At 39.4% G+C, this 13,876-nt stretch overlaps 1 protein-coding gene across 5 annotated transcripts in view; it reads right to left on the reverse strand.

The window, feature by feature from the left end:
- The window catches only part of PTPN4 (protein tyrosine phosphatase non-receptor type 4), a 205,956-nt gene that overhangs the window by 24,640 nt on the left and 167,440 nt on the right, over window positions 1–13,876 (reverse strand). For all 5 annotated transcript variants that reach the window (XM_034654399.1, XM_011222837.3, XM_034654397.1 and 2 more), the window contains 4 exons: window positions 10,561–10,644; window positions 10,411–10,467; window positions 3,908–4,064; window positions 645–811 (listed from right to left, as the gene is read on the reverse strand). In XM_034654399.1, coding sequence (XP_034510290.1) covers window positions 645–811; window positions 3,908–4,064; window positions 10,411–10,467; window positions 10,561–10,644 — 465 coding nt within the window. The remainder of the gene's footprint in view (window positions 1–644; window positions 812–3,907; window positions 4,065–10,410; window positions 10,468–10,560; window positions 10,645–13,876) is intronic.

Raw genomic sequence — 13,876 nt, forward strand, 5'->3', positions numbered from 1 at the left:
TTATAGTCACATACTTTAGGGGCGCCTGGGTGGCACAGCAGTTAAGCGTCTGCCTTCGGCTCAGGGCGTGATCCCGGCGTTATGGGATCGAGCCCCACGTCAGGCTCCTCTGCTGTGAGCCTGCTTCTTCCTCTCCCACTCCCCCTGCTTGTGTTCCCTCTCTCGCTGGCTGTCTATATCTCTGTCAAATAAATAAATAAAATCTTTAAAAAAAAATAGCACATACTTTAGAGCAATAAATATTAATGATGACCAACTAGAAAAAAATTAGAGAAGGATGAAACATGATGAGGTACAAAAGTTATTTTCCTTTAACTAAGGATTTTTAGCTCAGCCATAGCCTATCTTCATCTAACACCTCTCATTAAAATAGCTATTAAATTATAGAAAAAAATTTAGTTTGATGACATATATATAAAATCTCCTTATTCCTCTCTTTTAAATAACTATCTATTTATGTAACTACAGCTAGTATTTTGGGAGCAATGTTTAAAATTATGTATTTTAGAACATTTTTAATGTCAAATATTTCACAGAATATCATTTTAGTTTATAAATTATAAAAGATAGATTAAGCAGTTAAGAGACCATGAAATTAATTAGAAAATATGGCCCAACACCCTTTCCTTTCCAATATTACTCACATCAAATTGTGTCAGGACTGTTCCAGTGATAAGCCCCTCAGCTAGCTGGATCATCGACTCCCGCAGGGAATGGTCATCCTGATGGATGCTATCTAGGGGGGCTTTCTCAGGAATGTACTGGAAGTCTGGCTCATTTTCTAGCTTTTCTTCCACTACATCATATACAGCTAAAAAAAACAAAAATAAAAAAGCCAAATGGAAACCTCAATCAATTGGCAAAAAGAAATTACCAGATGTGTTCTTTAATTCTGTGTCAGGAAAAAGAATTCATCAGATCTGAGTCTGGTGTCACTGTGTAAGAGACAAAGTGGCTGCGATGTTGAACTTTGCTATATCTTTTACGGAAAAGAAAAAATCCTTGGCCATATTGCTGAAAATGTCTGTAACTTGAAGAAACAGTTAGAAAAAGAGGAGCTGCCAAGAAGCAGCTCAGAACAGACCTGCCCTTAAATTGTTAGACCTAGAATAAAAGTGGAAACAGGGACCTATATACCATATATACAGATATGAAAAGATACAAATAACTTGAATAGAGTGTTAAACAAAACCTGTTCTATCCTCTTTCCTCAACACATCTACAAAACCTGGGAGGCCAGAATCCATGGTCACGGTAGTATGAAGAGAGCCAGACCCCAAACTCTGGCCTGTAGCCCATCTTACTTCTTTCCCCACCCTAAACTCCATTCTTTAATATGGGAGCCGCTGAACATACATGTGAACATACCAGTGCATATGTAAGCCTGTTCTCCACTCCTCTACAAACTGCTGCCTCTGAGCTACCCTGCTGGCCTAGGGGTATGTATACTGCGTGATCCACCCCTGGGAGAATGGACCTAGGGAAAATAGCCACACAGGCCCAGGAAGTGGAATCAGAGCTATCTGGACAGAAAACTGAGGGTTGAAATGAGGTGGTCAAGAAAAGGAGTGCTCACAACTGATAGCTTGGCATGCCCCCCCTCAGTCCCACAAAATCCTGATCCCCACAAATAAGGGCAAATGCTGAAAGAGTAGAGCCAAGCTTGGGGCCTCTTTTGCCCATGCTTAAGAGGTCTGGTTCCTGTTCAGATGTGTGCACTTCTGAGAAGAATAAACTTCTGAAAAGAAGAATAAAAAGAAAAAAAAATGTGTGAATGCATTTTGTCTAAGAAGGAGATTTAAAGGGAAAAACCCCAGAAAAACAAGCTGTTTGGTTTTTTTGATACTTTTTGTAAACACAGTTTTAAAGTTTGATTATATGTTGTTTTAAATAAAAAGGGACACGATAGACTCATACTAAAAGTAAATACAGGTCCCAGTCTAGATATTTTCTTTTTTAGAGAAAGCACACACACATGCAAGTGGTGGAGGGACAGAGAGAGAGAGAGCGCACAAGAATCTTAAGCAGGCTCCATCCCTAGCATGGAACCCCACACAGGGCTCCATCTCACAGCCCTGAGCTGAGATCATGACCTGAGCGGATGCTGCCACCCAGGCGCCCCCCACAGTCCAGTTTTTGACAACAAAACAACAGAAAGATCTTTTGCAAAGAAACAAGCCCTAGGTGGTTTCCTCTCCTAATTTAAAAGTATTAAAGTGATTTGGAATTGCAAAAAGACACGCCTTTTCCATTATATGGGATTTTGTTCATATTCTGGTTCCGTATAAGTCATGAATTTGTGAGCAGATAACTGAATGTCTTGGTGCTAAAGTGCCTTCAACTATAAAATGGGGATAATTCATCTATCTCATTGGATGGCTAGAAAGATTAAATGAGAATACACAAAATAGCCCAGGTGCAGAACTTACTATTAAGTTCCTTAGGACCTGTTATCAAGAGAAAACAGAACAAATAAGAACGAGAGAATATTATTCTTAGTATAAAATTTAAGTTGCATTATGTGACAGAAAATGACTAATTATGAATCACCTAAATACCAGGCCTAAATGAATGAGTTCCTTGAAAAGTCAAAATAGAACGTTCTGTTGAAGTCCTGTGACTTTTCACAGAAAATTCTAGACCACGCATGCAGAAAAACACAAAGTAGAAAAGATAAAATGAAAATGCCTGTTTGTACCCAAGAGACAAAATGAGAGTTCTGTATTATTCTTTTAAAGGAACTCTCTTGGAAAACTTTGCAGGGCTGGGTGTGGTGGGGTGGGGAATGGGTCGATTCTAACATTCTACTTCCTTATGGTATATATTCAACAACTGGTAGCGAGGCATTAACCGACAATTACTTTTGTGGCTAAAACTATGATTAATGGCATACTGTTCAGAACAAAACTAGAAGAATGTGTCTAATGCTAGGATATAGGCATATACGAGCTTCTAAGAGGAGGTAAAGTGTTGTGGAAACTTGAACATAAGAACACTGAGGGATGTGGGATTGTTAAACTGGAGGAAAGGGAAGGTTTCTGGTAAAATTAGCTATTGTCAAAAAACTGAAGGAAGGGGGATTTAACTTATTCTGCACAGTACAAAGGGACAGAATTTGGACCAAAGAGACTGAAAGAAGATGAATTTTTAGTTCAATTAAATGTTCAAGCTATCCAAAGGGAAAATGACCTGCTTAGGAGCCACTGAGTGCTGCACATTGCCAGGACGATCCTGAGACTGCTGTAGAGGAAACTCGAGCAATCAGCAAAGGAGCTAGAGTGTATGGTGTTAAGGCTTCTCTAAACCGGAACTCTGGCTCTGAATTAACAAGTCAGCTGTCCAGATAAGGACGTGACATGATTAGGCTACTGGCATTGTCTACTGCCAACAAAGATGGGATTTTTAAAAATGCTTTAACATTTTAACAAGCATTTTTAAAAATGCTTGTTATGGGGTTTTCTAAAAGTGGTTTAAAATGTACTCATCTATTTAACAAGTATTTACTGCATACCTACCACTACTAGAGCAACTGAGGGAAGTGGGAGCCATTTTAGCTATGGTAGTCAGGGGAGAAGGACTTTCTGGGGATGACATCTGAGCAGAGACCTGAATGAAGTGAGGGTGTAAGTCATACCAAAATCAAGGAGATTTAGGGAGAAGGAACAAAACAAATGAACAAAACAAAACAAAACAAAAAAATGCCAGCACAGCATTGAGTGAGCAAGGCTGTCTGGTAGGAAAGGGGCCAAGAACTGAATTTTAATCCAAGTGTGAATGGAAGCCACTGTGCTTTGAGCAGGAAACTGAATGACATGATGTATGTTTTAAAAAGCCCACTCTGGTTGCTGTGTCTAGTAACAAATACTAACAGATCATAAAAATATTCAGTGTTGCATAGAGTACTTACCATTAGGTCGAACCAGGAGTACGAGTTCCCCAGAATGTCTCTCACAGCTAGCTTTAATAAACAGGACAACTTGATCATGGGTATGTTCTGCAATGTCCCGACCATTGATCAGTACAACTTGGTCCCCTTCATTCAATCGAGGGACACAGAGGTCGGCCTGTAATGCAACATAAATAAAGTTTCAGATGTGCACATGGCTTTCTGAAAGTAAAGCACAGGAATTTATTTTTATAGATTCTACAGCAGGAGAAGGAAAAGTACATAAAGAAAAGCATCCATCCATTTATTCATCTGTTTGTAAAAAGCAGAAATCTAGCTTTCCCATGAAGCTACTACTTTTTTTCCTTCTTCTTTCAACAACTTTTCCCCTGATGCCCTATTATATGCCTAGATACACAGATAAGATTAATGACCTCAAGGTGCGTACACAGTGGCAGCCCTTACTCTGTACTGTCCAGATATGTACAGATTCCATACCACAGTTCAGTTAAATAACATCAGTCTCCCAACAAGGTTCAAATTACAGTTACCACAATATATTAAGTGTGAATGACTGCACAAAGTACGAGCTTTGCTACTAGCTCGTGGGTCCACAACCACTACAGAAATAACAGACACATGTCACTATCAGTGACAATCACATCACTTCCTTCAAAGTCTGCGGGTGATGTGTTGTACATCTGTTACTCAGTTCGCACAGAGACCGCAAAGCAGGTACTGTGTCACCTCCTTGTCTCCCTGTGATAAAGCCATGTAAATCTAAAGAGGCAACTGGCCAGAAAAGCTAAAAACTCAGCGAAGAAACAAAAGGGTGATAGTGATGGAGGTAAAATTCAGTCGGACATAAACCGCTGAACAGTGGAAATACTGACACTACTACTGTTAAGAGCTCCAGACGTGCAGTGAAAGGAATTCAGTGAAGGTAGACTTATTAACATAAATGATGAAAGCGGTTCTGATGAGAAGGATGAAGGTGTCCTAGAGGATGTGATGCTGGCAAAAAAGTTCTCACTGAAGGTCACATTTCCTAACACTGAAAATGCACCAATAAAATGCTGGAAGTGAATTCAAATTTAGAAATGATTAGGACAATTTGCCAATGCAAGAAAAACGCTCCCTCTGTATTTTAAGTTATACAACAAGAAAGGGCAACAAGCCACTTGTTCAAAGTACCCGTGATAAGTTTCCACAAGGACATAGAACCTTTATTTCTCAGTATTTCTAGTGGTTTGAATTACAGGATACTAAACCGGTATTCATTTTACTATTTTTTCACCTCCCTATACACTTTTAAGAGAAACAGAGATTTCAATTATTTGACAAAAAATGTAAAGCTCATAGAAACCACTATAACTTTCCCCACTGACTATCAAGATGGCTTTGCACAGTTTCAGCCTGCACAATCATTTTTACTGTCCTGCATGACCGTGCAAAGTGAGGAATGCCTGCATTTTATTGAGAAAACAAAGACATAATTAAGCTAAAAGAGGTAAGCAGAAATACAGATTGCATGCTCCAGGAACACAGCAATGAGAACATACGGAAGTCAAGTCTGAAGGCTGATAGGTTAGACAGAGAAGGAAATGACTGGGTTGGACCTTAAAACAAAGGAAGCTTGAAGAAATGAAAGCACAACTACTCATATTCATAATGAACAGAAAGTTAATAAAATCCAACAAGGTATTGTCACTAGTTTAAAGAGCACTGGTCTAGGAGCCAAGTTCTTTTTGCTGCTTATGAAGTGTGTGTTTTTAAACACCTGAAACTCTGAAAATGGGTCAGATATCTGCACAAATTATTTCACAGAGTTGCAAAGACAAAAATGAGATAATTCAATGCAGAGCATTAAAATCTGGAAAATTCAATTCAGAGGTTATGACCATTCTCTCTAGTTGTTTCTTTCTCTACTTCTTGTAGTGCAGCAGGTGACATTCATATACTCCCTCTGTGTAGTAGTAGTGTGATACTTTTGTTATCAATTTAGTCTCAAGTTTTTGAAGTGCCTTTGTAGGACCCAAAGAGTAGTGACCTGGGAGGTGTCAATGGTACTAGGAGGTATGTAATGGCTAGAGCAAAGAGTTACCCTCTCACCTTATTTTGTGGATAATACAGTTGGCACATGCAATCCATGTGATAGGGAGAGGCTAGCTATGCATCTCTCTTACTGTACCGTATACATCCACTGGTATTTCCAGTTCAGAGACTGAGGCTAATGGGCTACTATAATAACCAATATGCTAAAACAGGCAGAGAATTTTTTTTAACTTTATCACTGATGGGAACTCTTATACTTAATCTGCCTTTCATCAGGTATGTTCATAGATTTCTATTTGCATTCTGACCTGGAAAGTCTAGATAAGCTGTTTGTTTAAGCGGATTTTGTTGAAGCAACAGCTACTGGCTCAGAGATAATCAGACAGAAAGAAAAAAATGAATTCAATTGGAAATTGAACAACTGGGAATTATTTCATCCATTTCAGAAGATGTCCAATATAAAAAATAACATTAAAATATTTGAAATCCTGTTCTTTTCCCCCAATCACCTAAAATGAGGTTTCCAACTATTTCTTTTTTTTTTTTTTAATTTTATTTATTTATTTGACAGAGACAGCCAGCGAGAGAGGGAACACAAGCAGGGGGAGTGGGAGAGGAAGAAGCAGGCCCATAGCAGAGGAGCCTGATGTGGGGCTCGATCCCATAACGCCGGGATCACGCCCTGAGCCGAAGGCAGACGCTTAACCGCTGTGCCACCCAGGCGCCCCGAGGTTTCCAACTGGAACACTGTGATGGTCTCCAAATTAATAAGATAATATAAAAATGATAAATTTCTATTGTTCTAATTTGTTCTAAATTCAACCAATATTTTAAAAAAATATTATTTGACACAGAGAGAGAGAGAGCAAGCACACAAGTGGGGAGGGGGCAGAGGGAGAGAACCTCAAGCAAACTCCCCCCTGTCACAAAGCCTGATACAGGGCTCCATCCCACAACCCAGGAGATCATGAACTGAGCTGAAACCAAGCACAGGACCTTAACCAACTGAGCCACACAGGAGCCCCCAGCCAATATATTTTTCTTTTTGAAGAATTTTTATTTTTTCCTTCTGGAATCCTCATTCTTCCTCCCTTATGCTTCCCTGTTTTTTCTTTTCTTTTCTTTTCTTTTCCCATCCACCTTTCTTGTCTCTCATTCTCTGACTTTTAGGAACTTTTGTGTCTTCTCTTATCTCTTAAATATGGATCTGTTTTCTAGCCTCTCCCTTATTTTAGGTAGACTCTCCACCCAATGTGGGGCTTGAACTCGTGACCCCAAGATCAAGAGTTGCATGCTCTACCAAATGAGCCAGTGAGGCACCCATTACCCAATATTTATGGGACATAGTTCTACATGACAGAAAGGAAAAATTACCAAGAATTTGTATAGCCTAAAAAGAAAATTAATAGTCACAGCATTCTGTTTGGAAATGAACCTGTCTATACAAAGTTCCCTCAACATCTCTGACTTAATTGAAAATGATACACATTCACTGCTCAGGAAAATTAATATTTCTTTTGTGTCATTCACTGACTACTGCAACTGGCATATAAATAAGTAACCCCCAGTGCTCATCACATCACGTGCCCTCCTTAATGTCCATCACCCAGTTACTCCATCCCCCCACCAAGTCCCCCCTCCAGCAGCCCTCAGTTTGTTTTGTATGATTAAGAGCTTCTTACGGTTTGTTTCCCTCTCCGATTTCCTCTTGTTGCATCTTCTCTAACACCGTCTTAGGGACATATCTCCACACTTACATGGAGCTACATCATCCATCATTTCAACAGCTGCAAAGCAGCATATAATTTATTTCACCAACTCTAATGATGTACATTTTTATCACCCCATCTTTATTATAAACAATATTACAATGAACATCCTTGTGTGCCCTTTGTTCCCTAGTCCAACTGCTTCATTAGAGGCAACTGCTAAAAGTGGAATCAAAGGGTCAAAAGATATGTATTTGATTTAAAAAAATTGTAGTTTAAGTTTCTGTTTTTAGTAAAGTTATATAAAACACAGCTCAAAGAACTGAATAGGTCTATAAGATTACTAAGACAAGAAACAATTTCTTGTGTTCCTCTCTACCACCCCCCCCCAGGCAACTTCTTTCAACATTTTACCTATATCTTTTGTATCTACTTCAGTATCTCTAAATAACATTCTCATTTTGTTTTTCTTTAGTTTTCTATTTTATTTCTTATTTTACTTTTTTAAGATGTATTTATTCATTTGAGAAAGAGAGACAGACAGAGTGAGCACAAGAAGAGGGAGGGGGCGAGGGAGAGGGAGAAGGCGACTCCCCACTCAGCCAGGAGCCCAGACGTAGGGCTTGATCCCAGGACCTGGAGATCATGACTCGATCCGACGGCAGATGCTTAACCATCTGAGCCACACAGGCGCCCCTTTTGTTTTCTTCTCTCTCTCTCTCTCTTTTTTAAAGATTTAATTTATTTATTTGACAGAGAGACAGCCAGCGAGAGAGGGAACACAAGCAGGGGAGTGGGAGAGGAAGAAGCAGGCTCCCAGCAGAGGAGCCTGATGTGGGGCTCAATCCCAGGACCCCAGGATCACGCCCTGAGTCGAAGGCAGATGCTTAGTGACTGAGCCACCCAGGCGCCCCTAGTTTTCTGTTTTAGACATTATCCACAGGTGAGAATTAAGCAATCTTTCATCTTCTCATCTGCAGTCTGTCCCAAACACCTATTTCCCATTACTTATGTACTAATAAATAATTTGGCTACTTCCCTCATCTCTGTCCCCATCCTTCACATGCAGAATAGGTTCAGGAGGCATTTTATACATCATATCCCTGTCCTGTCCCCCTGCCCACAAGTGATTTGTTGAAAAGTGGACATCTGATACAAGCTGGATCTATGAAGGACTTACTAAATTGGACTGAGGTTTAATGCCTCTGGATGGCTGAGCTGATAATATATGAATCTGGAAGTTACCATTAGCCTATCATATCAACTGAGAATAGTGGTAGCCATACAATTTCTCTTTAGTAGAGATGCAGGGGTCAAAATCATATCTGAAAGTAGAGAGTGTGTGGTGTTATAGTTATAGGACTAACCTGAAACTGTTACTAGGTATACTCTTTTTATTTAGACTATATTTTATTTAGAGGAGCTAGAGAGATAAGGCTGATTCCCTACACAAACTGGTTTACAGAGAGAAAAAAGTGGAACATAAAAAGAAAATAGAGATGAAAAATAGAGAGTCCTGATGTTCATTTTAAAGTTTTTTTTTTTTCTAGAGGTCTAATTGCATTACTATCCTTGGGTTTTGTGAGAAACCTCTATAGCTATATGATTATGTGTATGATTTTGTATTTATGCTTAAGCCAGGGGTATTCCAGAGTATCCTGTTATTTGCAACCAACAAAGTCCTTAACAACCAGAACCAAAACTATGTATCATGATATCCCTGATCAGTCTTAACTGTCATCTTCAAACTAACTTTAAGGTTGCTGCAAAGCACCAAAAAAAGCATAACTGGCTTTTTTTCTCTCAGGCTGCTGGTGTGTACCTGCCCTAGGACAGGGAGAGGGAAATGATAAAAGGTGCTGATTGAAAAGTCCTGGAAGACCAGGTAAAGTAGGCAAAGACATAAATGGGAATTTGGAAGCAGTATTTGCTACATATAAGAGCAATAAAGATAACACATCCATAATTAAGAATTATCCTTATGAGGAACAGAAAGTTCATGAGTGCTGAAGGTGAATGAAGGGTACAGGAGGGTTTATCATAACGGGAACATAGAGTGTTTATTTTTGTTTAAAATGTTTAATATACTGTAATACTTTCGTTTTAATATGTTTCAATAAAAAGTTTAAAAACTGTCCCTATAGGGAAAACACTGGTATCATTTCCCTTTTTCTTTTTTTTTTTTAAGATTTTAGTTTTTATATGACACAGAGAGAGAGAGCACAAGTAGGCAGAGCGGCAGGCAGAAGGAGAGGAAGAAGCAGACTGCCCAATGAGCAGGGAGCGCCATGATTGGAAGGACTCCAACCCTGGACCCTGGGATCATGACCTGAGCCAAAGGCAGCCACTTAACCAACTGAGCCACCGAGGAGTCCCACACTGCTATCATTTCTATTTAAAGTAAATTTCTTAAACACGAAGTAGGCAAATAGACTGTAGATAAACAATTCTAAATGGAAAAAAAAGCAAACAAAAAAGAAAAACAAATTTTGCTGTTTAAAGGCGGTCTTTTGATAGAATCTTTTAACACTTTAGAAACACTGGAAGTTATATACAGCTTCTTTAAAAAAAACAAAGATTTAAAAAAACTCTCATAGACTGGAAATAAAAACTAACTTCCCAACAATATAAGAGAGTTAGTCAACATTTGAGAGTTGATGAATTAAAAGAAATTATTTATTCTTTTATTTAAACTAATAAAAATAAAATGAGCACATTTTCTTGAAAACAGGATTTACTTGCAAGATTTAGATAACTCACAGGTGTTCCTGGTGCTACTCGGGACACAATCACAGGCATCTTCTGATCATACCCTCCCTGAACAACAGAGCAAGTCAGATGTCAGTCAAATATTATCAAAACAGACACACCTTAATTTAAAAACTGAGTACAATGTAAATTCTAGATTACCTTTACATTGAATCCAAATCTTCCATTTTCATCAGGTTTCATTCTGATTAGAACAAGATTATCTTGTGGAATACCACCATTAGGCTTAAAAAGACAAAGATAAATAACTTGTAATTTCCCCATTTATAATCTCTCCTTCAAAGATATACATGATGTATGCTTTTGTATGTTGATACTATCTACAGTGTATTAAAAAAATCGTAATTTAAATTCAAATGTTAATTCAGGAAAGTAAATTCTGACTAATAACTTGCAGTTTCACCAACCAGATACACTCTCCTTGCCCCTGCATGCTAGGCTAAATGCAAGGAGGAACAGGCATCATGAATTAAGTTACTAACTGCAATATCCCTGGAACCCAGCTCAAAGCTCTGCACACAATAAGTGTTCCTAAGTGTTAAATGAACTCACATTCCTCCCTCTGCTTTTTCAAAACAACTTTATTGGGATATAATTCACATGCTATCCACTTCACCCAAAGTGTATAATTCAATAATTTTTACTATATTCACAGAGTTGTAGAAACATCACTACGATTTAATTTAAAAATATTTTCATCATGTCCCAAAGAGACCTTGTACCCATTACCAGTCATTTCCCATCCCCTCGCCCTCACTCCTCAAGTCCTATTCAACCACTAACCTATTTTCCATCTCTATACATTTGACTACTGTAGACATCTCACATACATGGTCATTTGTTACTGGCTTCTTTCACTGAACATGTTTCATGTGTGCTCTTTCAGGGGAAGTATCTGGCTAATTCTTGCTTATCTTTCAAGACACAGGTCAGAGATGCTCACTTTGGGAAGTCTTCCCATAACCCTACATCTGTATTAGTTATTTGTATATTCTTCCCTATAATCACATCTAAATGTATTGCCTTCAAACTGTCTTCCTCCTTGCTCTAGACCCAGGCCCTCTTCCAAACTCAAGGATATTGCTTGTCAATTCTCTACTCCTCTATATTATCCATTTCCTCCACCATTCTGAGAAATACTCTTATTTCTCCCCTTAAAAAAAAAATAAAAGAACTTTCACTGGTCTCTGCTTCCCCATCTATCTACTGCCCTGTCTCCTTCCTCTTGCTGCTAAACTTCTTTAAAGAGTTGGCCACATTTACTGTCTCTATTTCCCCTGATCCCATCCTCCCAGAGTCATGTTTTATCCCCAGTGCTCCATCAACTATTCTAATTAAGATCACCAAAGAGTTTCACATTGCTATATCCAGTGTTGAACTGTCAACCCTCATCCTACTTGACTTACCAGTAACACATGACAAAGTTGGTTATTCTGTGACTTTCTTCCCATCAGCCAGTTAGCTGGTGAACTAGTTTCCTTCCTAGTCCTTTCCTTCCTACCTCACTGTCTGCACTTCTCAGTCTCCTTTGCTGGTTTCGTCATCTCCCTAATGTTTACATTTAGGAGGGCCAAAGGCTCACTTTCTAGAACCTCTTACTTAGTTATCTGCACACACCACACTTCCTTGGCGTTGTCTTCCTGTCTTGTGGTTTTACATACCGTCTACATGCGCCACCAAACCTCAGTGTTATAACTCTAGCTTGGACCTTTCCCTTCAACTCCAGAACCGTATCTGTAAATGGATTTCCAGCAGCCACCTCAAACATGGCATGTCCCAAACCGTGCTCCCGATATTCCACCTATGCCTGCTCTACCTTTCACATCTCAGAAAACGGCAACTTCATTCTCTTAGTTGTTCACGCCAAAAACTTTGCTGTTATCTTTGATTGCTCTTTCTCTAGTACTCCACACCCAATCTCTCAGCATATGATGTTAGGTTTGTTCTCAAACTATCCAGAATACAGCCACGTTGTCCTCCTTCCACTGCTACCATCCGGATCCAAATCACCCCCGCATCCCTGGAATGCTGTGCTACCTCACACCCACTATCTTTACTTCTGCCCTGCTTTCAGTCTGCTTTCAATACAACAGTCAGACTGATACTGTTACAACTTAAGTGATATCATGCTGCTTTTCTCCTCAGATATGTCCCACCTCTTCCGCTTCCTATCTCACTCAGGGTTAAAAACCAAAATCTTTAAATTTGGCCCTCTCCTCCTCTTTATTAGCTTATTTCACTCTGGCCACACTGACTCCCTTGGTGTTCCTTGACCGTATCAAGCATACTCCTTCCTTTGTACCTCTATCCCCCGAGCTCACCTGTTCTTCCAGTAGATAGCTCTATGACTCATCACTGAGTTCATCCCTGGCTTCCACTATTCAAGGTTGTGGCACTCCATTCTTGAAATTCTCTGGCCTCTTTCGGCTTTATTTTTCTCCGTAATCTAATATGCTATATATTTAAATTACTTACCTCGTTTACTGTTTGTCTTGCCCTTATCCCCAGAATGTAAGCTCCTTGAAGATAGAGTTTTTTTGTTTTTTCCCCCCTATTTTATTCTGATATATCCCTGGTGCCTCTAATAATGCATGGCACACAGCAGGTACTCAACAATTAATTTTTGTGTGAATAGACAAATTAGATTGCAGATTATTTAACAGCAGGGACCAGGTCTTATTTGTCTTTATATTCCCACTACCCTGCAAAGAACCCAATACACAGAGGACCTCAATGATTATGAATGAATAAATGATACATGAGAATCACCACACAGGTAACACCACAGTTGTTGTTCATTTTTTTTTTTTAAAGATTTTATTTATTTATTTGACAGAGAGAGAGACAGCCAGCGAGAGAGGGAACACAAGCAGGGGGAGTGGGAGAGGAAGAAGCAGGCTCCCAGCAGAGCAGGGAGCCCAATGTGGGGCTCAATCCCAGGCCCTGGGATCACGCCCTGAGCCGAAGGCAGATACTTAACGACTGATCCACCCAGGCGCCCCAGTTGTCGTGCATTCTTGGTAAAGATTCTGAACTTTTTTTTGACGTGTTTGTGGTGGTGGAGCAGTAAGTGTGGCAGAAGAGAGTGGTTGCCTCTTGCTTTTCAAACTTTAGATACAAGAGGGTTATATAGAGCAATGGTCACTAGAAACTTTTAGTACCGCCAATACCTTCTGTGGACTCTCCACTTCCTGCACCTTATTCTATTCCCTGATGTCCCTTTAAGTTTCCTGAAATATACCCATATTTGTCTGTTTTGATACTTCACGAACACAGTGTATCCCTAAAATTTACCGACAATCTCACTTTTCGTTAAATTTTTTTTAAATTTTATTTATTTGACAGAGATAGAGACAGCCAGTGAGAGAGGGAACACAAGCAGGGGGAGTGGGAGAGGAAGAAGCAGGCTTCCAGTGAAGGAACCTGATGTGGGGCTCGATCCCAAAACGCCGGGATC

The sequence above is a fragment of the Ailuropoda melanoleuca genome, chromosome 2, assembly GCF_002007445.2.
Source record: "Ailuropoda melanoleuca isolate Jingjing chromosome 2, ASM200744v2, whole genome shotgun sequence".
NCBI classification, from domain to species: domain Eukaryota; kingdom Metazoa; phylum Chordata; class Mammalia; order Carnivora; family Ursidae; genus Ailuropoda; species Ailuropoda melanoleuca.